We start from the raw sequence: 25,897 nt of genomic DNA on the forward strand, positions 1-25,897 counted from the left end.
ACACCCTAAAAGATACCAAATCGCGAATTTTTACTCCTAAGAGATGCGACGAGCATCCCCGGTCCTTTTTTCCCGGAGTCCGCCCCCCCCCCCCCATGACTCGTACCCAGTCGTCACTCACGCTTTTTCACACTTTTTTAATGCGCAGGGTGGCTTTTGTGAAGGAGAGAGAAAAAGTGACGCTTCGCTTTTCTCTTTCGTCCTTCCCTTGATGCACCGGGAACTCACTAAATCCCTCCCAGCAACCACAGCGTGAGATCAATAAACAAGAGAAGCGACTGGGTACGAGTCTGAGTTTCGTACTGAGTGAAAGGCGCGCAATGGGCAACGACTATTTATGAATGTTTACTAGCCCCCGCCCTCCCCCTCTTCCCCCAAGCGTGTTGAAATAAAGATTTTCTCCAGATGTTTCCTTTTTGGCTGAAGCCACAAATTGCAATTGCGTTATATAATTAGGGACTGTGCAATAATTATCGGGAGAGGGGGGTTCTAAAATCCTCCAAATTGGGCTTAAATTGAAGCTAAACCCCCCTGTGCTAAATTAAACGTAAATTAACTTCTCACCTCTCCCCCTTTTGAAATCAACCCCCCCCCCCCCTACATCACCACCAATGCCTCTCGACAACAGAACATAGGAAGAAAAAGGCATGTGTTATATTTAATTCCTTAGGAGGAAATCCTTTAGTAAAAGAATACAGCCCTGAGATATATGGCATCCGACAACTTGACAATATTGATGAGGACACTCTACTAATATTTACATCTCAAAATGACAAATCCTGCCCCTGAGGGATCTTCTTTCTTCGAAATTGTTTGTTGGGGAAGCCAAGGAGCTTCTGTTTTTACCCTTGACATAGCACTAAATATCGTGAACATAAAGCTAGAAGAATTATTACAAAGCAAAACAAAAAAGACATGACATAGTCAGTTGTCTTATACTGTATACAGTCAATCAATGTGGCATAACTTTACCACAGTATAGTATAGAAAGTTGTGACTTGTACTGTTTTTAGTTATTGTTTTTTGTACGCAGTTCTTATTACAAAGCATACTCAGTTTATACATTATTTCAACACATATGGTTTTGAGGTTGCACCTGTGGCAAGTTGTGTCCTTTATACAGTAAAAATATAACAATGAATGTTTATTTTAAACAGTACATTTATATGCATCTTTTCAATTTCATGGTGAACAAAATCCCCAATTGACTTATGACCCCCCCTCTCCATATTTAAGCAATTAGCTTCTAACCCCCCTACCCTACACTCCAATTTAACTTTTGACCCCCCCTATTAATTTTAGAACCCCCTCCCCCCTCCCAATAATTATTGCACAGTCCCTTAGTATAGTAGTAATAAATTATGCGTTCGGTGTGTGTAATGAAATAGAGAACTAAGAGAAAAATATCAAATGCCCTTGGCGGGAGTCGAATCCACGTCTTCGGTATTCTAGTCCGATGAGTTAACCACTCACTACAAGGACCAACCACGCTGGTAACGCAGGCGGAATATGAAATGTAGGATACTCGTGAGTATCCCAGAGCGATATTTTTTCTCTATTATGCAATTAGCTAGGGATGTGTAGATATGAATCAAGTGAGGCCATGCACTATGGGAATTGAACCGGGAAGGTTTGCTAGGTCGACTATGTTATAGTGAAGGCACGTTAAATTCAAAGACAAAGCCTGCTCCAATAGTTGCCATGGTTAAATCAACCCGATCAATGCAATGCTACTGCTAATAGAATAATGTTTATATGCTAATCCGGGGTAATTCGAGTTAAGAAAGGCGGCTTGGATACAATGACGACTCACCAGACTGAAAAATATCTTTAAAATAAATGAGTTTACTTTACGACTTAAAGTCAGCTAACCAAACAAAATTTCTAAAATTTGGAAATTAAATCTTATCGATAGATAATTGGGTACAAACTAAGTCCTATAAATGCTTTTTCTTTTTATATAATATCCTATTTCAATAATTCTGCTTATTCAAAAGGGTTTTATATTTCTTTTCTGTCTGCGAGTATCTCCAGTTGTTCAGGCGAACATCCATACAGCCATTTTTCTTCAAGACCTGATTTTTGCCCATTCATGATTCGCCATCTGCTGTTCCACATTCCCTCAGAGAGAAAGGCAAGTAACAAACTCCTCTGTGACGATGAATGGATAGGTTCTCGTCCGTGACTAATGCGGCCGTTGTTCATGAGAACAGCTACTCCTTCTTTTATGATCACTCTTTTCTGGTTCGCTTTCTCGTCTAGCTTTTTCTGCAGTAGCCTGTACGCATCATAGTGCTTCTTCATCGTTGCATGATCCTTAAACACGCTCAAATCCACACCTGCGTGTTTGTTCGTCAAATTAATGTAATCGTGCTTCTCTCTCTTATCATAGGCGATTATTGGCTTGTATTCCACGTTATCTAAATGGTAAAAGTAGAACTCTTTAGGTTTAACAACTTCGGGAACAGTCAATCGTCTCCTGGCAAGACGCACTGGGATCGTACGAAGCAGGTCGTAAGCCTCGGGTTCTTCTCGGCGTATTTCTTCAACCACCTTCAGGTTATCAACAAGAAAGTTGTTGGTATCTTTGACCGGCGCAATGTAGCGAGTTCCTAACAAACAAGTCAGCCTGTGCATTGAGGCATAGTAGGGGGTGTCCACATGCATTGGGTGCGCATTCGAGGTATAAGTTGATGTGTCGTAGCTCGATTCTTTCTTGCTATCTTGTAAAATACGGAGTATGTTTGTAGGATGGGTACGTTGAGCTTCTTGACCAATAGAGTGGATGAGATCAATAATACCTGCTTCATTTTGAGGCACTCCCTGGAAAATTGCCAAGCCGTACTTCCTCAAGTCCCCAAACCAGCTGTCGAAATTTTCCATGCTTTCAGAGTAGTTATAAACTGGGAACTTGAAGTTGGCATCCCAAAGAGTAATGTCAGGCTTCTTACATAGATCTTTATTGATATTATGGTCTTGAGCACGAAGCCAAGAAGCATTAAAAGTACCAAGATGGTCTCCCCATTCAACAAGAACATCCTCGCTTCCCTTCTCGTGTTCTGCACGAACCAACGGGGATTCTTTACAGATAAACTCAACGTAGTCATCTCTTTTATACAGCAAGGAACCGGCATCGAAAACCTCGGGATCGCGCGCGGCACTTCGAAGCCAGATATTTGGGAAGTTGCTCTGCTTACCGTCTTGCCAGGCTATTGATAACAGATCCTTGCAGTGAGAAACAGCCGCAATGCGGAATGGAGCTCGTAACATTGCTGCCTTGAAAAAAGAGACTGATTGATGCAATAGCCGTATTGGCGATATGAATAGCACTCTAAATGCTAACATATTTTATCTTAACTAATTTCATTGAATTAGCAAACGTCATGTACATATGGGCGAATCGAACCAGCATTAACATCAGGGCGGGAGGAGGGAGGGCGTTGAAACGGGCATACATCTATTGGCCGATCCGGAGAGTAGGACTGAGCACTACTCTGACTGTCGGACAAACATTGCATTCTGTTTAACCGCTACGAGGATTATACTAACCGATTTTATTATTTTTACTTAAAGTTACAATAATAACCCATGTAAACTAAGATCAACTGCGATCGGCTGTGAAAATTATTTGCTGAAAGTAAACTTGTAAGTTTGTTTGTCCGAATTTCGCCTATGTCTTCGTTTTTATGAAGTCATGGCTGCGCTGCGCTATTACACTAATCTTTTGTGGTCGGTTTGTCAAAGCCATTTTAATCATTAAGATGTTGAATAGAGTGCAAACAATATAACCGTGAAACTTTAGTAATACTAAATAGCACAATTCATTGAAATTCCATTGTTTTCTATTGTTTAATGAGCACTATTTTGTACTATTTAGTAATTAGTGTATCACAGATTAATTGTTTGCACTCTAAAACATAATTTTTAGAAATTTTGTAGTTTAGGGACCATTTATTTTTTTATCGGGGGGGGGGGGGGGGGGAGGGGTGGGATCCGCTTTATAACCCACACAAGATCTGACCCTCTCTCCGTGGTGGCATAAAAATTGTAGATGGTTTTTCTTTTTAATATGAACCCCCTCCCCCCAAATCCCACCCATTCCCGTGCCATCCGTCATCGGATAGACTACACAATTTATAAAAATTATGTTTTATTCAACATTTTTGATTAATATGCCTTTGGAAACCGACAACGAAAGATCAGTGTAATTGGTGTTAATAATGGTCTTAAGTTTGCTTCTGATATATTCTTTATATATTTCTAATGTCGTTCAGCTCTCTTAAGCTAAAATAAAAACAAAAATTTTGCTCTCCAATACAGACACATGACCGTTAACTGCAAGGAGCCTATTGGATCATACACCTAAGGCCCTGGCTAAACGAGGAAACAAATTTCCAGAAACTTCCCGCGCGCATGCTTCCCCGATGATTCCAAGTTTAGCCACATGCGAAACATTGCTACGTGCAACAAATTTTGCTTCCAAGATGCAAAAATGTTTCTGCTGTGCGACAGAAACATTTCATGCTTCCAAGACACATGGAAATTTTGAAATTAAAAAATATTTTAAAATTAATTACTATTTATTATTTTGTTATGACAACGTTATTGCTTAAAACCTTCTCTTTCTGTCCCTACCATTGGACTATGCGGCCCTTGGTTCTTAGGTTTGAAAATTGCTAAGAAAATTAAGTTACTGGCATAATCAAAAATCAATTTTTGTATTCTTAGGTGTCAAATCATTTTTGAAAGCTTTTCTGAAATATTGATCTCGATATGCATGTGCACAAACATCGGTTCATCAGTATGTATCAAATGAAAAATATTTGTTATATCGGCTCCCTTTTCGTCGGTCTGAAATTTCCACTTTTATTTGTTAATTAGAATCATAATAAGCCTTACTCTGTCCTAGATTATAAGCCAGAGGTTGTTTCATATTGTTCGATAATTGTCTAGATCTACCGAATGCTATTAGCTTTTCGAAAATCTAGAATATGAATCAAATGTTAAATGTTGATATTCATTCAGTTCTATCTTTCTTTGTGACCTTTGATATTTAATGTTCTTATAAATAAAAGCCGAATTACAATGATTTTACAATTGTTAATTTATTTATTTATCTAAACCTATTTTGTCTAACCATTTATTACCCAAGAGCGAAAGCGCTTATCGAAAGAGCCCATCATGCTTTACATAATTATGAACGTGTTGTGGAATTTTCGTTGTGCACTTCTCGTTAATTCCCCTAATTAGCTCATCGAACTCTTTTCCTAATAAAATTCTTTTAACACTCTTTAGAATAGGAGTCATAAGGTAAAAAAAAAAGGTATGGTGCTGAATTGTGTACTAAAGAAAAGAAGAGCTATGCTAGTTGTAGTGACATGAGTCTCCTCATTTGTAATGAGAATGAGGGGTCATAGTGGAATTCACTTTTGGTTGCTTAGCAGATTCAAATGCACCGAACGACCGTGAGAGAGAAAGAGAGAGAGAGAAAGAAAGAGAGAGAGAGAGAGAGAGAGAGAGAGAGAGAGAGAGAGAGAGAGAGAGAGAGAGAGAGAGAGAGAGAGAGAGAGAGAGAGCTAGATAAATGGGCACTTTTGTAACCTAGAAAGGGCATTTTCGTAACTACATAGGGCATTTTTGTAACCTCATAGGGCACTTTGGTAACTACATAGGGCATTTTCGTAACTTCATAGGGACACTTTGGTAACTGTATAGGACATTTTTGTAACTTCATAGGGCACTTTGGTAACTGTATAGGGCACTTTTGAAACGACATAGGGTACTTTTGAAAATAACATTTTTAATTTCGTAATCATAGCTCTAAATGATACAAAAATGAATCAAATAATCTTTGAATCATATAATAACGCCTAATGAGTCATAATAATAGCGCCTGGGTTACTTGTCCAAATATATGAAAAACATATCGAGTAATTTTTAAACCATGCTATGAAATAACAATGGCTGCGTTTCCTGTCAAAATACAATAACGAATCGAGTATTCTTTGAATCATATTCTAATATAACAACGCCTGGGTTCACTGTCAAAATATAACAACAATGAATAGTGTAATGTTTGAATCATATTCTTAAATAAAATCGCTTGGGTTTCTTGTCAAAATGTTACAACAATGGAATAATCTTTGAATCATATTCTAGCATAAAGCCTGGTTCACATATGATCGCAGACGATCGCTCGATCGCGGAATCCTCTCAACCGAGGATCTCAAATCGAAAGTTCACATATCGATCGCCGGCGATCTGTTGACACCTGAATCCGCGAATTATCACTCAACCGTAAAACAAAGTACATATGTATGTTCAACATAGACGACGGAGACGAAGTAGTATTGATCAGCGCGATATTCTACTCTCGTTAACCTTACTTAAACAAGGAATCGCTGGCAAATCAAAAAAGAAACGTTCGGATTTATGATTGTGAATATTTGAATACTTGAATAGTTATTTACTTGCCTATATAGCTTACAAACGTAAATTAGCATATACAATCGTGAGTTGATACTTTTGAACCAGTTATATCTGAAACAAATCTAAAAAGACATGTTTTTTGCTTGCGAAAATCAACACGTGTTTTATGCAAGGCAAAACTGAGAATTGTGGGACACTTACAATCTCACGATCGCAGAATTCTGTTCACATATAATCGAAAGTGATCGCAAACGATCGCAACCGATCGCAGGAATAGAACCCGATTCTATTCCTTCGATCGTCTGCGATGGCGATCGCACATAATCGCATACGATCGCAGAGCTGTTCACATATAATCGCACTCGATCGCCAGCGTCTGCGATCGTCTGCGATCACGTGTAAATCAGGATTAAGAGTTTTCTTCTTGTCAAAAAACTTCAACAGTGCCTAAGTAACAGTTATTTCTTCTCTTAATAGTTTTTTTTTTTTTTTCCTTGATAAGAAACAAACTCAACAACGATGAACAAATATCATGTTAAAATAGTTTTAAACTAAGTTGTGTCAGTTGGGAGAGGAGCCTATTCAGCGAAGCATGCAAAACTGTAAACTGAAGGTGTCTTCATGATAGTTTTGATTCATCAGCTTTTTAATTATAAATTAAGCCAAGCTTTCGAACATCTTGCTCTTCATCAGGGCAAACGGTTGTGACAATTTTCACTAGAAACACGCAACATAACAATGTGCGCGTGTTACAGTCAAATGTATCCGTTGTTAGGAGCGCGCGTGTTACGAAGGGATAATTAATTGCGCGCGCTATTTTTTGGGCTATTAAGATACAATTTTAATTGTCTATCAAGCTACGATAGCTATCAGGTAAAGTTCTTGCACTATCTCTATTAAAGAGAGCATGCGATTCACTAGCAATCTTCCATGCCTCCAACCATTTCCTCTGTGTGCCATCGTTCTTCTTTATGAACTACAGAACAACCAAGGCAACCAATGCTGTGGCCAGTCTTCATGGCGTGCTGTGCTAGAGCTGAAGAGCAAGATGCTCGAAAGCTTGGCTTAATTTATAATTAAAAAGCTGATGAATCAAAACTATCACGAATCTCAACTCGCCTTACAAACTCTTATTGGATGGTGGTGCATGACTTATTTCGTCTGGCGTCTTTTCATTCTTCTTTCATACTTAACCCGATTTAAGAGCTGTTCAGATGTGAATTTCTCCAGCATTATCTTTCCCGACTCGGTTTTCTCCAGATGGTTGCTGATGCGTATTTTCGAGATGGGACCAAAAGCGATGATGTCGCGACAAGCTTTCTGAATTATAAAGATTTCTCCAGTTGAAAATATGCCATGCCCTTGACTGCCTTCAGTAGTTGGGTAAACCACGCTGACGGAAAAGGCGCTTGCAGCTTCATCTTGGTCATCATCAGTACCATCTATCCTTTCCATTTTATCTCTGATGTTTTCTGTCTCCACGGGAACACAGTCGCAAGAGTCGTCTAGCTGTGTTTTGCAGCGCCATTCTGATCTAACTCTGTCATAAACCCTTCTCGGTCTGAGGCCTTTCAGGATTTCATTTTTTTCGATTTTATTTCTTACATCATCCATGGATATTGATTTTGCAATGATCTCTGCTTGAAAAATCCTCCTTATTTCTTTTAGTTCTTTGTTGCTGAAACGAAAAGGTCGATGTTCGTCATCGTTGGTTTCTACTTTCTTTCCACTACTGTCGTGGGTGTCTATGGAGGTTTCCATGGAGGTAACCGCTGCAGTCTCTTGAAGCTTTCTCTCGTCTGGGACATCCCTCATCGATTTTGAAAGTTCTTTAGATGCTCTTGCTGCCACCTTTTTCTTGTTTCTTAGTCGATAGTATTTCGTCTGCGTTTGGACTCGATGACCCATCAAGTCTGCGAGGTCAGAGCTCATGCCAGCTTCTGTGTTATCGCAAGTGACAGTTACAGCAGCCTTTCGCATTGCTGTGGCAGAAACTACCCCTTCTAACCCCGCCTTCTTCCAAACGGATTTTACACACATTGTTATCTGGCCGGACGTCATCTTCTCTCCATTCCATGACAAAAACAACTGCGAAGCATTAGCTGCGTTTGGTAAGCAGGACCTTACATTTCTCAAAAATATATTAACCCAGCTGTGTAACGTGGGGTTAAAAACTACTTGAGCTGGTCCATGTATATGAACTGTTTTGTGCTCAAAAACGTCGACAACTATCTGGTCTTGTTCTTTTTGTCCGCGCTCAAATTCTGTGAGCTGCATGTTGACTATTACTCCAGATCTGTGAGCATTATTAAAACTGATTTCTGTCATCAAAAAATCGCGTATAAGTGTGTACACATGCTGGGTGATTTCGATATTGTGTGCACCCGACAGTTTTCCAAGATATGAAATAGCCTGTCTTACTGCTTCGCTTCTTTCGAATTCTTTTACCTTATCAGGTGTTATCAGGGAGTCAAAATCCTCTTCGGCTTTCTTCCACATTCTTTTACCAGTGACCTTTTTGTACGAGCTATTCCACCGTATGACCTTCTCTTTTAACGATTGAAGCAATTTGTTGTCAAATGGTACTTCTTCAGGTTCTTCCGAAATTAGAAAATCATAAAAATGACGCAAACTTGTGAGATAAGACTTAATGGTGCCTGGATGAAATTTTGACTCAGCATATTGATGCAGAAACTTATTTCTTACCGCTTGTTTGTCTAAAAGCAATGTTAAATTCTGTTTTACGGGATCTTTTTCAATGATAAACAGAATCTTTTCCACTTGCCTACTATGCTGGTTAGCTGTTTTTTCTTCTTTATGTCCCCCGTCAGCAGAATGAAGCCAGTACGAAAATTCTGATAGCACAGCCCTTACGGAAGCTGGTGTGTCTTGGATTGAATCTTTATCAGCATTATTGACGATATGTTCATCAATGTCATTATTTGCATTTTCTTCTTCTCCTTCTAAGACTAATTCATCGTCAACTTCTAGTGATAATTTGCTTGCTTCTGGTTCCATATCATTTCTCTCGTCTACGTCTGGTTCCATATCATTTCTCTCGTCTACTTCTGGTTGCATATCGTCTTTCTCGTTTAATTCAGGTCTCACATCATCTTCTCGTGCCTCGGGGCAGCGAGTTTTCTTTACAAGGACACATTTGGGGTTTTTAATGGCAGTACGTAGCATCTCAGAATACTCTTTTGATTTACTGTTTACTTTGTGTACGTTTTTCAAGTGCTGAGGAAGACGAAGAACTATTGACATACATCCAGGAATCGGACATAGTCTTCTGGTATGGTAGTCTTTACGATTCTCTTGTTTGTTGCCGACAGCTTTTGGGTTTGTTTGAAGGAGTTTTTCTTTATAAGTATACTTCTTACGAAGACCATATCTGGTAGCAGCTTTCCGTGCTTTTTCTTTCTCCCACTTATGCACACTTACGAGATGTCTTGGAATGTGTATAACTGATGCCTTGCATCCTGGATGTGGACATTGCTTTTTTAAGCGGCTGCCTTCTGTTTTCATCTTCTTTTCCTTGTTACTACAGTCTTCTTTTTCTTATTCTTCTTTCCTTTTTTGGTTTTCAAGTTTATGTTCCTTGTCGCTGTAGCTTTCGCCGTCTCCTCCACTGTCCCATTCCTCTTCATTTCTATACTCATCCTCTTCGTCGCCTTCACATTCGCCCTCTTCTTCATCATTCTCTTCATCTTGGTCACCATCACTGTCGTCGTATTCGCCATCCTCAGCTCTCTCAACCCGAGCATTTTCCTTAAATTGCTCTTGAAACGCTTTCCATTCCTCTTTGATTAGCACTAGCTTATCTTCGCACTAGAAAAAAAGAACCCAAAACAAATAAATAGAGTGTTATGATTAACTAAACAAATAACTATGAAGAATAATTAAGGACGTTTGCGGGCATTGTTTGCGCGCATCATTTCTGCGCATGAATTTAGAGCGCACGCGCTCATCGTGATAATGTCATTCTAATGTTTTGCTGGGCAAAATATCAAAAAATGAAGATTTTCATTTCTTCAAACACATATCTATAAAAACCGCATCCAGTAGAACTGCATATATCGACTGAAGAGCACAAGAGGGCACAAACTAGGTGCACAAAGTTGTCTGGGGGTGCACACCACAACCGAAGGGCACAAAATAGGAGCAAAACGTTGCTCGAGGAGGGTGCGCGTATCCCTCCCTTGGATCCGCCCCTGAAAAAGGCGATCCATTCAAAATAAGTTCAGCCTAAACTAATTAATGGTTTATCTCCTTAATTACACCTCATATTTCTTTACAAAGAAAGAATCGTTATATACCTACCCTTTTAACACGTTCCAAGTCACCTCGTTTTTTCGCTGTAACCTTTGAGGTTAGAATGTCTCTCACACGTGCCTCATAAGCAAAACGTGATTTACTTAGTTGTGGATCCATATCTCTGAGCCAAACAAACAAATGAACAAACAATTATCTTTTTTATGCTTTACTATGCCTTAGTATACTCTTATCTTTACTGTTTCAATATTACCTGGGGCTCTACTTATCGAACCAATCTATGTCGATTGAAAATATTACAGAAACGCATAGTAAGAATCATTACCAACTCTAGCTTTGATGCACATACTTCTCCTTTGTTTTCTCAAAATAATATATTAAGACTTAGTATAGATGATACACATACGGTGGCCATATCGACAGCATACGTTTTATTCAGATTATTCAGATTAACTTGCGATCGCGACTTATTAACTGTAAATTCACATGTAGAAACAACCAGGGTTCGTGCTGAATTCAAAGGTACCCAAAAATGATTTACTTACCCTTTCCAACTCGACACTGGGACCATCCGCCATCTTGCGCTAGACGTATGCGCGTCTTTCGCAAGTTAATAAGTCGCGATCTGAATCAAATCTATGATGTCGATATGGCCCTTCTGGGCCACCGTATATACACTCCCTTCAGCTAGGTTTATTTATGTATTCCATTGAAAAAAAGATATTTCTTAACGTTTTTCTTAGGATGTTCTCAAAAAAATGTCAATTTCACTCCTTTCCCACTAGACAATGTAAGAACTTTAGACCAATTTTTTGTAGAACAAATATCAAACAATTCACAGTTGCTAGTCAGGGACCAAAAGTTTGGGACTCCCTGCCTTACCAGGTAAGATCATCACCCTCATATATATTTATATACAGCCATTTACAAAAATTATGGCCGTTTCAAATATAAATACAAGTATATCGAAAGTATATCAGACAGGGTGAGATATCTTTCTTGATATTTTTTTAGGAAAGCCCTAATGATAGACAACTCGAAAAGAATATAAGGGGGGCTATCCCATAATTTTTGATATGAATTGATATATTAGTATATATATTGGAAGCGGCCATAATTTTAGCAAATGGCTGTATATATTTATCTATATATATCAAAATCCTTCTTTCATTATGCATTCTTGCAATTCAATTTACATAATTATCTTTTATATTCTTCTTATTCAATTTTCTCAATAGTAATCACTTGGATGGAATAATGATTAAATAAAAATGATTGATTGATTGATTTAATTAGTAAAAACAAGTACTGACAATATTGTTTTGAATTTTTAAGATTTTTCATCACGAAGTTCTATGCAATTCATAGACATGTTTTTTTTTTAGTTCATTATGTTAGTTGTCATTGTTTAAAGAAATGAGCCAGCTTGAAAATTCTAATTCTTGAAATTTCTTGAAAATTCTATAAAAAAAGATTTTTGCAAAAGAAACCAACAATTTAGAATATATAATGTCTGAGAACATCAAATGTTTTAATCTGTAAGCAATCGAAAAACCAGTAAGATTGAAAAAATATAAATCCACGAAATGAAAAACGTTAAGCTTCCTTTCGTTATAGTATCAAAATATTAGTGATTTAATTCACTACTAACAATTTTCCAGCAGGTTTCGAATCATGAAGGGAGTGTTGTTTAAATACTCATTTGCTATTTTCTTTCTAAAATGATTTTAAACATATTTATACTCAAAAGAAAGCTTAATTCTCGAAAACATTCACAAAGAGTTTCAAAGAAAATTTGTAATTCTTACCAACGACATTTTAGGCCCCGTTTTTATTTCGAAATAATATTGTCTCGGAGTTTAAATTTGAATTAAAATGACGACTTAACTTATTGATCAACATATCCCTAATATAAAACATTGATAAATGCATGGTTAATAAAGATATTGAATTTTTATACTCACCAAATCAGCAGCGATAGATCATCACTACTTGATCTGTATGTAGACGTTTTCAACCGTCACCTCATTTGAATTTGCTTGTTTTTGTCACGTGACTATTCCAATTCTACTAGACTGCGGTTACTCTGTGGTGTGCATGTATGCGCTGTTTTTAAAGTAGACAAAGGTCGATTCTTTTTTGTATTTGAGGGAAAATGTTCGGGAAATCTTTTATTTGTAGTTAGAAGAAATGGAAGGCAGCGAAATTAGTTTTTTCTTTTCTGTCCTTTTCCCTTTTTGTTAGCACTTTGAAGGCTTAATAAGGGTTGGGGTCATATGTCCATGAATTGGAAGTTGAATCACTTGGTCTATGATTGAAATTAAATTATTATCATTTAAAGTAACTGAACCTACATGTTAGATGTATAAAACATGTAAAGTGTTATTGACTACCATTCCGACCCAACTGAGTTACAAAAATGCCCTATATGTAAACTGTGATCATAATATTTACTTAAAAAATTAAAAGAAATGTAAGTTGACTAGTGAAATAACTTGTTTTAGTTATTGCGTTACCATTAGATAACAAAGAAGGGGAATTAATCTTAAATGTAGGCTTTTTTTTTGCATTTTCTAGTATGATAAAAAAAAGGGCACTTTTGCACCATTTGCCTTTCGAAGAAAATTTTGGCTAAAAAGATAACACAGAAGCAATTTTTCTTTCTGAAAAAACCGCTAAAGGTAGACGATGCTGCATCCTAACATATCACGAAGTTTTATGGATATTGGTTTATGTGCACTAGTAGAAAAACGCTTTCATTTTAAAAATAAGCTAATTTTGAATCGCACTTTTGGACACCAACTCAAATGACACCTTAAGTGTAATAAACTCAAAGCCTTTTTTTAACCCAAAATTTTCTCCAAAATAAAAAAACGTTGGCTGAAGAGTGAATCTTAATGAGCTCAGTCATCAGCCATATATCCATCATCAACCGTAACGAAGGCTTTTTACCACTCAGGCATTAACAAAACCACTGCAAAGGCACTTTAGTAACAATTTCTGGACAAAACCTGATATATATAAGGGAAGGAAAAAAGATGTGAAGCTATAATTTTGTTACCATCTTGCATTTTCTTTGCACTTGATCGCTTTATGAAATTGGGGATTAAATTAAAAATTTAAAGATGAAAAGTGAAAGAGAGAAAAATATGTGACAAAAGTTCCCTACGTTAGATCTAGATCTAGATCTAGATCTAGAGAGAGAGAGAGAGAGAGAGAGAGAGAGAGAGAGAGAGAGAGAGAGAGAGAGAGAGAGAGAGAGAGAGAGAGAGACGAATTACATAGCTTGTTATTTTAGTCTCCTGTCCTTTTCATGTTGAAAGCCTGTAGTGAGATTCTGATATAGAAAGAAGTAAAATCGTTAGTCGGGACGTTGTAATTATTCATTTATTTATTTATTTTGCTGGAGCATGAGGAGCTTAAAGTGCTTATAAGCCTTTGCACAATATTTTCAGAATTGCTTCTTTAGATAGTGGATAGTTGATTGTGAAAATATTTCGTCATTTGAATGTCGGGTCTTTGAGAGTACAAAGGTTTATATTCCCAATATGTTAATGACTATGACGTAACATAAGGGATCATTTAATATACAACACTGCACTCGTTCTGGAATACAGTATTTTAAAAGCATCACCCTTTTAACTCGTGACTCGCGTAAAGGTTCTTACAAATTTGTTTTCAAAAAATGTCCAGCGTTCAATATTAAAAGTTGCCACAAAATAACTCAAATCCCTTATGTTACGTCATAGTCATTAACATATTGGAAGTATAAACCTTCGTATCTCAAAGACCCAACATTCAAATGACGAATTATTTTCACTATCAACTATTCACTATTTAAAGAATCAATTCTGAAAATATTGTGTAAAGGCTTATAAGCACTTTAACTTAGTTCAGGATTGCACAGCGAGACGTCCATGACGTCACACTAATCTATTATGATAGTCTGCTTTGTGGTTACCGGAGGTGTCGTACAATGTACCGGCTTAGAACACTTTCCTTTTTCCTCTGAAAATCATCAGTCGATTGAAGTTTGGCAGACCCTAGATGTTGAAATTTTATCCTTAATTATTTACTTTGATGACGATGGCATTGGCGCCAAATTGAACAACCCTTAACTACCGATTTCGCTTAATATTGAAATCCTGTACAACTTTACCAAATGATCTTGGAAACAGATTCCTACCCAGTCGCTTTTCTTGTCTTGTTGATCTTACGCTGTGGTTGATGGGAAGGATTTAGTGGGTTCCCGGTCATTAGGGGAAGGACCGCGCGCAAAAAAAGCGTGAAAAAAAATGTACGACGACTGGGTACGAGTCTGTTTCGGAAACACAGTGGAGCACAGCATGCAATCGCAAAGATAAGGAGGTCGACTTGGACAGCAATTTCTAGACCAAGTTTCTTGGACTTGCATGCTTGTTCCTAGCGACATAAGATTTAACCGGGTTTGCAGTCGCCACGCAAGCACATTTAACTAGGAAGAACTCGATCAAACAGCTATAATAAACGTATGGTTCTCATGTTTGTTCTTCCTTTGTTTGCCTTTAAACTATTTTAAGGGACCGTTTGTTTTTTTACGGGCAATCGCGTTTTAGGAATTTTTTTTTTGAAAAAATCCTTTTTATAATAATACTAGTAGAGGGCTACGGTAAAAAAGATAGTTCGTCATAGACTTTAAATTTACAATTCACAAAATCCAACCGGTTCCCGGGGAGGGGGTGGTCATTTAATTGCCCTGGTGGCTATATATGATGGTGAATGTGAGCGAAAAAATAGTGAAAAATAGGATGATTAGTAATGGGTTTTAATTCTGTTTTTTCAAATCAGCTAGACGAAACATAATTTATGAACATATTGCATCATGCAGCACGGTTTCCATGAATTTGCAGTGATTATTTCGTGGTATTGTTTATTCTTTGCCTTCAGCTTTAATACAATCAACAGCATTAAAAAAATATGTTTTGTTTATTTTTAGAATTAGAATGCCTTTGGAAAACCGACAACAAAAGATCAGTGTAATTAGCGCGTCAAGCTGGGTTTAAAATTGCTTCTTTATATAGAAATATTCTATTTTTTTCAGTTGACTAGCTTAGTTTCGTCTAGCCCCTGTTTACTTGTTAACGATAAAGAAACTTAAGAAGTATTATCCATGCATCAGAGGAGGTTTTAATGCGGAGTAAAGCTCTCACATTAAAAAACATAACGCCCGTAATTTTACTTTCACAGACACTACCTACCCCCCTCCCCCACCCTACCTCCCCCCCCCCCCCCCCGCCCCATGCCCGTAAAAAATGAACGGTCCCTAAGACGTCACTGCTTGTTTATGTGGGGGATAGAATCGCCAAATCCAATAGAAAATTCAACAAAATTTGCTCCTAGTGAAACCTAAAATGGCCTGGTTTTCAGATATAATATGTGTTAATATGTACTAAAAAATATTCTGAGAGTTTACTGGCTATTCTACTTCTCTTCGTGGATTGATACGGGATTTAGAACGATTTTCGGTGAATTTGCGTTGATTTGACCCCGTCCGACGACCATGATCCTTTGCGTTTAAACAATAGATTGTTGAAGATTGTTTTCATGTGACGTCATAGTGAATTAGGGCAATTGCTAAAGTAACTGATCTTAACTTCGCATCTAAATTGATGGGAAGTTGGCCTACGAATTGGTAGCCTTTCTTCCAACCCCAATTGACATTTTGCAACGTTTTATATGAACTGACTCAATATATTGGATTGCCGGTCTTCATATTATCTGTACCCATATCTTATATTATCGGTACGCGTATCTTATGTATTCTCGTAAGTAGTTGTTTTCCTTTATTTCGTTTTAAGTAGTTTCAAATCACCTTTATTTAACGATTTCAAGAGATATGAACAAAAATGCTGTTTTCCTGTGTCATGCTATGATAGCTATTCATAATGTTAAAAGGACTGAGGAGTCAGATTCGATCGGTCTGTAATCATACAAGGAATATATCAAATATAGTGGGGACATCTGCTTAATCTTAGACCGCTCAAAGAAACAAATTTCTAAAGGCCGGTTTAGACGGTACGATTTTCGCCTACAACTATCGTATGCAACACGCTCGCGCCATCCTACAACTCGTGTCGTAGCGTGTAATTCAAGCCTACAACTCGCCTACGACAGACGCGAGCGTGTTGTATACGATAGTTGTAGGCGAAAATCGTACCGTCTAAACCGGCCTTTAGGAAATATTTCAAGCGCCATCCCAGACCCGATTGCTAACATTGGGCGTCACGTTTGCATGCCACCTAAAAACTGTACACCAACACCGTGGGGTAGGCCTTATATTTTCCTTTAATATTCAATGCATAGGTTTTATGATTGAATAGACCGATTTCTGCAATTTCCAGAGCCGTTCAACTCAGAGTACAAATCAATGAACCGACTTTCACGGAGTAAATACGCACCCTTCAAGTTTTACTTGAAATCGCACTGTTTTAAGGAACCAATGAATTGCATGCAGAAAACATAGCTTTGCCCAATCAGATTACAGAAAAAGGAAGAGAAATAAAGCATTAGAAAAGTTTTCTGAATGAAAGACAGTTTTTTTGGCTTAAATTTTGAATTCAAATATAGTTTTAAATCTAGTATATTGAAGGAAATCTGTTCAAAATGGATAGGATTATGATGAGTGGCAATTGAACTTCCTGTGTCTTCATTGTCATCTATCGTTGAAGAAACCCACTTTTTGGCGAAAGAAACTGTCCAGGCCAAGGGCGGCTCCAGGGGGTGGTGAAGGGGATCGATGATGTTAAGTCATCCACCCTTTTATTCAAATTTCCCATTATTATCCTTAGTAAACCAACCCCTTTGGCTCGCATTCCTGGTAAAACCTTTGTGATATAGTCACCCCTCGTCTAAAATTTCTGGATCCGCCACTACTACCTTGTAGGAAATTACTTTCAATGGCAATGATTAGAGTTACACTCTGTTGCCTTCAAACTATTGTTTTTCAAGTAGAGGCATTTGGATCAATACAATAAACTACCCTTCTCAAACTACACTATAGCTCTATGCCTCTGAAGACGAAGAGAAGGAAACTGGAACGACGATGGAGAGCACGATTATATTTTTGAGGATTAAAGATTAACATTTTTGATTTAATCTAAAATCTCCCAGTTATTTGATTACCGCTCGTTGAAATGCTAGTACGTCGGCGAATCGAACCAGACATGAAACTGCGGGTCGCACTTGAACGATAATAGTGGTAATTTAATAGGGGTTAAACTATTTTTTTAAAATGAACATTTTAAGAGGTGACTGACTGACTACTTTTCAACATTCATTTTGAGCCGCACGATGTGTGCACGCTCAAAAACCACTGAATAATCTTCACGATTTTATTGAAGAATCGCCCCATGTAATAGTCCACGAAATTTTAGGCTTTGGAATCCTGAATCCAGCACTCTGGAATCCGGTATCTAGGCCTTGGAATCCGAAATCCAGTTTATAATGGAATCCCTAATGCAGCCTTTTGGAATCCGGAATCCGCTACTTTGAAAGTATATACTCAAATGCTATCGCCTCGGCCTAGACTGAACCGATGTAGCCCCTCCCCCACTGTGTAATATCTCCACCAAGAATATCTGTCATCAGATGCTGATTTAATTGATAGACGATTCTACTTATACAGGCAAGTATATCACTAATATAATTTTTAAAGAAAGTATCTGAAAATTAACGATATAGAATCCGGAATCCGCAATACAAAAGTTTTGGAATCCGGAATCCAGACCCTTGGAATCCGTAAACCAGAGTCTCGGAATCTCGGAATCCAGCGCTTAGAATCCGGAATCCACCATAAGTCCGGATTACATGGGGCGAGAAGAACATATATATGTTTTGAACTTCAAGAGGTCAAAACCCTCAAATTTTGCACTGGACTCTATACTTTTTATGAGCTTATTCGAAAAAACTCCTAAACATCTAGGTTATATTATATATATATATATATATATATTAAATTGATTTTTCTGTATTACTTTAGAAGAATACACTAGCCGTCATTTGTGCAATCTAAGAATCTGCAAAGAACTATACTCTGATCACTTCCGAAAACCAGCTCCCCATTTATTTGTTATTTTGTCGAGCGTTTTTAACATGAGCCTCGGAAGATTGGGCGACCACTTCCCACGTTATCGACTTTAAATAAATTGTTATTTTTCAACGCCGCCATAATTGTAGCCGTGGTGTAGAATACAACGATATTTTATTTAACGTTGTAATTTTAGCTATATTAACTAACCCTTCCGTTTTCTTTAGCGACTACCGAGCGGAATCTGGTAAATAAATAAGAACTATTAAAATGCAGCAGCATTGATTATGACACAAAAAATTCCTAAAACTTGTCATCCTTCAATTTAACATGCATAAGCCAAAATAAATTCCCATTTTCTTTTATTTCATCGTTTAATTACAACTCAAAATCACTTTTTATGATATCTTAAAATATGTTGCTTTAGAGTAACCTGCCAAGTAAATGCCTTGTTACAGTATGTACACTTGTATGGTTTGACTCCTGTATGGATTCGTTCATGTTTCTTTAGATTACCTTGTCCTGTAAATGCCTTGTTACAGTATGTACACTTGTATGGTTTGACACCTGTATGGATTCGCTCATGATCCTTTAGATGACCTTGTCGTGCAAATGCCTTATCACAGTATGTACACTTGTATGGTTTGACTCCTGTATGGATTCGTTCATGTTTCTTTAGATCACCTTGTTGTATAAATGCCTTGTTACAGTATGTACACTTGTATGGTTTGACACCTGTATGGATTCGCTCATGATCCTTTAGATGACCTTGTTGTATAAATGCCTTATCACAGTATGTACACTTTTATGGTTTATATCCTGAGTAGGTTCGTAAGTGCCATAAAAAAGCTTGTTTATTTTTCCATGTCTTTTTGCATACAGGGCAAACAAAGTGGGTACTGGGATCACAGTGAACAGCAAACAAATGACTATCATATTCTTCAGCTGTTTGACATTTAGTATCACACAAGACACACTTTATTTCCTTGTTTTGATCCACGCATAAACATCCATTGTTAGCGTGTCGCTCTAGCATATTTGAGTAAGGAAACTTTTTCCTGCAAGTTTTGCATTGAAGAGATTCTGAAAAAAATTTGTAAAAAATACATATAGTTTAATTCTTTAGGGGATTTCCGGGACCTAGCCCAATTTGTGAGTCCCAGCAAAATAATATTAGATGATATCAAGAATGTATCTTGTTAATATTTGGATTATTGATCTGACTCATTCACTGTCTACAAAAGATGAAAGCTCGATCTTTAGATTTCCGCTATGCTTATAATAATAATAATAATAATAATAATAATAATAATAATAATAATAATAATAATAATAATAATAATATTAAAATACTTTATTAGGGTAGCTTTTAATACCCCAGTGCTAATAAACACTAATGTGGCCCAGCTTCAAGGAAGAAACTATTATTATCACGGCAGGTAAATTTTGTGAAAAGAAAGATGGGATATGAGGAAATGCCATAAAAAAAGTATTTAGGTGTACGTTTTCAGACAAGGGGTTCAAAAAAAACATGATACTTCGTATCCTTACCGCGATGGTCGTCTTTATCGTCTTGATCTTCTAAAGGAATCCCAAGTTCCTTTGCGTACTTATCCCCATACCACACCAGGAGTTCTGTTCCCTCTGTTATCTGTTTGTAACTGCGGTAGAATATATCGCCTTTATATTGATAAGAGACTAGGCTTTGCTCTGTTTCACATCGGGAGCAATTTACAAATCTCATCCAGTTGGCGTTTGCTTCGTCAGCGCCGTCCACAAAGTGACTGAATTTTCCATCTCTCATAATCTGCAAAACAAATTTTGCATCAAAGTTACCGGTAAAGCCGAGTTCAAAAGATTTCTTCAACTCGACAGCTATTTTCACATGTTGCTATATAACCATGGGTACACTCAAAAACTGATAATCTAGAAGAATACGAAGTGTCAATACTTCTTCCTGATTGGCAATAAACGCAGTCAACAAGTCGATAACATCGAAGATAAGGTATAAAAACTTAAACATAGCCGTGCGCTGACTAGATTAGCCCAGAGGTTGTTTCAGGGTTTGATCTGTGAGTTAGCCGTGCTCTGACTTTTGAAGATATGTAATATTCCTCGCTGTAATTACACAGGACGGAGGGAAGGATGGATGGATAGATGGAGGGACGGATGGATGGATGGATGAATGGATGGATGGATTTTAAATGACTCAAGTTATTCAAAACGAAGGATCATTTGTTTAAATTTCTAAACACTGACGTCCTGGTTTGACGGTAACGTCATGGTTAGTCGAGTACACGAAGCTGTAACCGTCAGATGGCACATTTCTAATTCAGTATTTTACCTCCCACATATAACTCGTGTCCGTTTCATCAGCCATGTCTTCTAGTTTCACTTTTGTTCCTCGATATGGACCAAATCTTGACCTGTTTGGAATAACGCCAGATTTAAGGAACACCCCTAGGCCTGCGTCTGGTATTGTCGACGGCTTTATCTCCAAAAAATCTGGTAAAGATGCTCTTGCAGCTGGTAAAGTATTATGGTCATTTTTCTGAAGCTTGAAGCCATTATCTGAGATAGCCTTTAGAGGACCGTGATTGGGACAGTCTCCGAAGTAGAGATCTTGGCACTCTTCGCAGTCTGTCACAAAGAAAGAAAGAGAGAAATCAAATAAAAAGTGTCAAAGAAAAACAAAATAATAATATTCACTATTCAAATAACAAAAAATTAAATAAAAAATACCACAAACGAACAATAGCAACAATGACGACACTTAAAATGTCAAAGTCTCTATCGCCCAAGTGTTCATCGGTCGTAGGCTTCGTTATACCATGCACCTGTGCACCAGTTGAAGAAATGCTACAGCAAAAGAGCCTATGGCACGCCACCCATGGTACCCAACAAGAACCTTGGCACAGAAAAACTTGCCCTTAATTTTTTTCCTTCTATGGCGAGATCGTCATCAGCTGAGCTGGCTTTTTTCAATCGTTTTTAAAAAAATCAACTTGGATATGGCGATTAATTATTTCCATAACTAATTAGGGGAAAAGATTAATATTGTTTTGGCTTACATAAGTAATGATCGTCATCTGGTACTTCAGCTTCTCGATAGCTTGCTGTCATTGATCTTGCTCTCTTGGGATATCTACTCTCTGGTTCATTGTGGGGCTTCTCTTTCTTATCTGATTCTTCCTCACTAAACAATGAAGCGTCATTGAGCATCTGATCGGAGATCTCGGCGAGATCTTCAAAGTCGTCAGTACTTTGGTTATTTCTTGATCGACTAGCCTGTCAAATATAAAGTTTCAGATATCAATGTTTTATTCAAACTAGAAAGCTAATGGATCGAGAATACACCAACCTAAATCAACAAAAAAGCTGTGAAAATGTACATTTAATCAAATGTACATTTAATCAAGTTGAGTGTATTATAGGCTTTTACCTTTGTTGAACACTTTTCATTAAATTCGAAGAGCAGGTTTCTTTTCGGCCGAAACTCTGTAACAAAATGATTTTCTTAAATTTATTCATTTATCAGCCGTTCCGAGCAGCATGCAACATGCAATATGCGATATGCCATATGCAATATGCTACTTGTTTGAAATAGCTGTAGACAAATTAACGGATGCCCGGGCCCACGGGGGGTAGGTGATCGTGAGGAGAACTTTGGAAGGAGAATAAAGAAAAGGATCCACAACCTCACACACCACAATTTCAACCGAATTTTTCTTTGCACCACAAACCGGTCATGCATTACAAGTCTTACTTTGAGATTACGAAAAAAATCCAAAGCTAAAGGAAAAGATTTCTGTGTTGGAGAGAGGGTCCCAAATCTGGAAGGAGGCGCGGAGTGTAACGCGTCACGTTCGATCTAGCCTGGATTATTTCTAGTGGCCTGCGATTTAATCTCCGGCCTACCAAAGGAGCGTCACTGGTACGGCTTTGCATAAATACAGGGTGATACGTCATCCTTTGTTGCACTCGGAATAAGGGCTAGCTTTTAAGTTGTGACGTACTTCCGGGTCCAATCACACAAAAGTTCGCTTAAATCTTGCCACAGCTTATTCCCAGGATTAATTTTCCACCTTCAACAATTAGATATATGAACAGAAATTCCTGCTATGAAGGAAAAACGGCAGAAGCGTTAACATGTCTGTAGATGTAATTATTAATTTGGACCCGGAAGGACCCGGAAGTCGTTTCTCGTTCGAATACGTTACTTTTAACAGCTCTATAGTATCTTCATAAAGCGCTCCTCGAATTGGACGCTAATGAGGCTGAACGAAATGCCTGGTGGGCCATAAGAAGTTTTACCTAATATTAATTTATTTATTTTAATTAATTTAAAAAATTAATTATTGAATAAAATTAACTAATACTTATTTAAATTAGCATACAAATTCCAGTCATAGTTAGATTTCACCTGGTATGAATCTTTTGATCATCTTGTTTCTTTTTGCTATCTCTTCTGAGACGCCTGGAATCCAATCCTCGTCACTATCGTCGCTGCTTTCGCTACTTTCACTTTCATCTAAGGAGGTAAAGACTTTTCGCTTTTTGCCTTTGGTTGTTGTTGGCCTTGGTAGCCGTTGTAGCCTGGGCGTTTTTGGAACTGGTAAGCCTTAAATTATATAAAGGGCTAGTTACAAATCGTTATTGTCGACCACTTTTTTATCATTAGCTAGAAAAGGATCGCTATACCGGGGGGGAGTGCTTCTTTACCTTTTCCCATACTATAGTCTCTTATATTTCCCAATTTCAGCTCCCCCCCCCCCCCTCCCCACTTTTTAGGGTGGTCCGCGGTCCTCGCTATAATGAAATTTTGACTTTTTACTTCAAGATATCACTACTACCAGAATGCTTTTCGAGAGCGGAATTATAAAAGCAACTTAGCCAACGCAAAACTAAACAAGAAGGAAGTAAGGGGCGAGGTCAAAACAATGGTTCAAAATAAGGACCAGATTTTATGCAGGTGGTGGGTACCGGTACATACCCCCTTCCCCCTCAGAGACCTGTTCAAATGCTCGATACTGGGGGTCTGTAGTGGCAATTTCTATACTCAAATATGTTTTTAGTATACATGCAGAAAGACAGTACATTCATTTCTGTGATTTGGCTTTTAGTTTTGGAGATATTTGGGGACAAAATCTAAGATTTCACTTCCAGAGGTGGTGGGTACCGGGTAACACCACCCCTCCCCCCTAAATCAGGTCTCTTGAGATGACAATTGTTTTGCCCTCATCCCTAACAATAACTCTTTCAATCAACTCACCAAGACTTTTCATAAACTCATGGTTTTCTTTTATTCTTTTTTGTCTCTTCAATTCGTACTCGGAAGGTTTTTGATAATCCACCTCCATTCTCTAAACTGAAGTTTCCATCCCTATGCGACGGATATACAAAAATGTAAAAAAGGAAAAAGAAAAAAACAAAAAACAAAAATCGTTATTCATTTAAAAGCTGTCGATTCAATAAGCTTATTTAAGGCATACAACTAAGTAATTAGAAAAATTGAATAAGCTTAGAGTACTTCTTTACAGCGGTAAAGTCAATAGATAAGCATATTTCAAATAACAACAAGTTCAGGTTAAAAAGCGTATGTTTTTGTAAAATAAACCGGCTATAATCAGTAAATAACTAAACGGTAACGAATAAAACATTTTGTTGCTCAATTTTTTACTCTTAGAAACAACTGAACAAAATTCAAATGAAAGTTATAATTTAAAACTTGAAGAATTTTACGTAGTGCAAAAGATTGATTGAAATCCAAATTTAACTTAAAAATTTGAATTAAATAATATATATGATAGTTCATTCTTATTTTATTCATAACTAGTCAGTCTTACCTTGAAGGAAAAACAGTCAAAAGATGAAGAAAAGCTGCAAACACTCTTGTTTTGCGTCTAGTTGTTGTTGTTTCTTCGAGTTTCTTCTTCAAAATGAGGAAGGAGTCCGTGTGACGTCAAGGAAATACCGGCTCGCGATTGGCTGAGCTACTTCAATTTTGAAAAAGAGCGGGAAAATGAAGAAAGGTTGTCAAAAAGGCGGGAATAAGATAATGTTATGGCGGGAAAAATGAAAAATATAAAGTTTGAAGCTTTAAAAAAGTCTAGTTGGTTAGACTTTAGGGATATATTGGTTAAGCAACAAGAAGTTAATAAAAAAATGACATAAAACGCATATGATTGTAGTACATGCATGAACTGATAAAAATCGTAAATTAAAAATTAAAAAAAATTTTAAAAAACGTGAACATACCTTGATATGTATGTCGTTCCTAGTGGTCATAAGATCAAGACAGCTCAGATCGATATGTTGTTTAGGCTGCCTGTGATTAACCTTGGAATAAAAACTAACACAGGTAGGTAGCCAAACCCTCAATTCACTTCTACAACCAACAACCGTTCTTTTAAAGTTTTTCCTGAAGACACTCTTACACACGAAGTTTTTTACTATAACAGATGTGTGTTTTATTCCTATTCTCACAATTACCTTGCAGTCAGCTCAGATGTATAATTTCGCTGAGATTCTATTTTCATTTTAGGGAGTTTTGCCGACACCCCATGAACCTTAGAATCCCAAGATTCACCCCTAATAAAAGTAATATCTCAAAAATAATCAACTAAACTAAAGAATTAGTTGTATCAAACATTAAATACTTGAAACATATTTCATTACTGAAAAGTCCCCTTCACAGTTAGTGTGCATTGAAGGGAAAACCTACATAGTACTAAGTTGATATCAGGGCCGTAACCAGAACTTTTACAGGGAGGGTGCACATCGAATAAAATCGGACCATTGATCGTTTTTTTTATTGCCAACTCAGTGGCGTAACCAGGGATCTTGCAGGGAGGTGCACAGGCAATAATTTGTAGACACGGAAAGGGAAAAAAAGGTAACCAAAAGAAAGCAGAACCAAAGAAACAAAAACAAAAACAAAAACAGAAAAACAAAAACAAAAAAACAAAACAAAACAAAAAAAAAACGCATAACCAAATAAATAAATAAATAAATAAAAATAAATAAAAAAGCAGAACCAAAAAAAAAGGAGATGGATGAGAGGGCCTTTAGCTTTTATGGGTTGGGGGTGTGTGCACGTGCAAAAAAAAGGGGGGGGGGGATGGATGAGGG

At 37.3% G+C, this 25,897-nt stretch overlaps 1 protein-coding gene and 1 pseudogene across 2 annotated transcripts; both read right to left on the reverse strand.

The window, feature by feature from the left end:
• Positions 1 to 9,987: 9,987 nt before the first annotated feature.
• On the reverse strand, positions 9,988 to 11,021 carry LOC148912481 (uncharacterized). The gene is made up of 2 exons (XM_089027127.1): positions 10,750 to 11,021; positions 9,988 to 10,257 (listed from the first exon to the last, which is right to left on the reverse strand). Exons 1-2 carry the CDS (start codon positions 10,858 to 10,860, stop codon positions 9,988 to 9,990), a joined length of 381 nt encoding a protein of 126 aa, XP_088883253.1. The 5' UTR covers positions 10,861 to 11,021.
• Positions 11,022 to 19,157: 8,136 nt separating this feature from the next.
• LOC148912482 (uncharacterized) lies at positions 19,158 to 24,126 on the reverse strand (annotated as a pseudogene). The gene is made up of 7 exons (XR_016119248.1): positions 24,039 to 24,126; positions 23,190 to 23,387; positions 22,209 to 22,264; positions 21,838 to 22,054; positions 21,111 to 21,406; positions 20,318 to 20,573; positions 19,158 to 19,849 (listed from the first exon to the last, which is right to left on the reverse strand). The product of XR_016119248.1 is annotated as an uncharacterized LOC148912482 (transcript).
• Positions 24,127 to 25,897: the final 1,771 nt, after the last annotated feature.

This window comes from Actinia tenebrosa, unplaced genomic scaffold, assembly GCF_029948245.1.
Source record: "Actinia tenebrosa isolate PJP-AT-01 unplaced genomic scaffold, QUT_ActTen_1.0 PGA_scaffold11__36_contigs__length_13525064, whole genome shotgun sequence".
Taxonomy (NCBI): domain Eukaryota; kingdom Metazoa; phylum Cnidaria; class Anthozoa; order Actiniaria; family Actiniidae; genus Actinia; species Actinia tenebrosa.

Coding starts and splice junctions, on each gene's coding strand:
- LOC148912481 (XM_089027127.1), bottom strand. CDS start 10,860: ATGGATCCACAACTAAGTAAATCACGTTTTGCTTATGAGGCACGTGTG. Junction 10,258..10,749: donor ACTTGGAACGTGTTAAAAGG/GTAGGTATATAA, acceptor CTTTTTTTCTAG/TGCGAAGATAAGCTAGTGCT.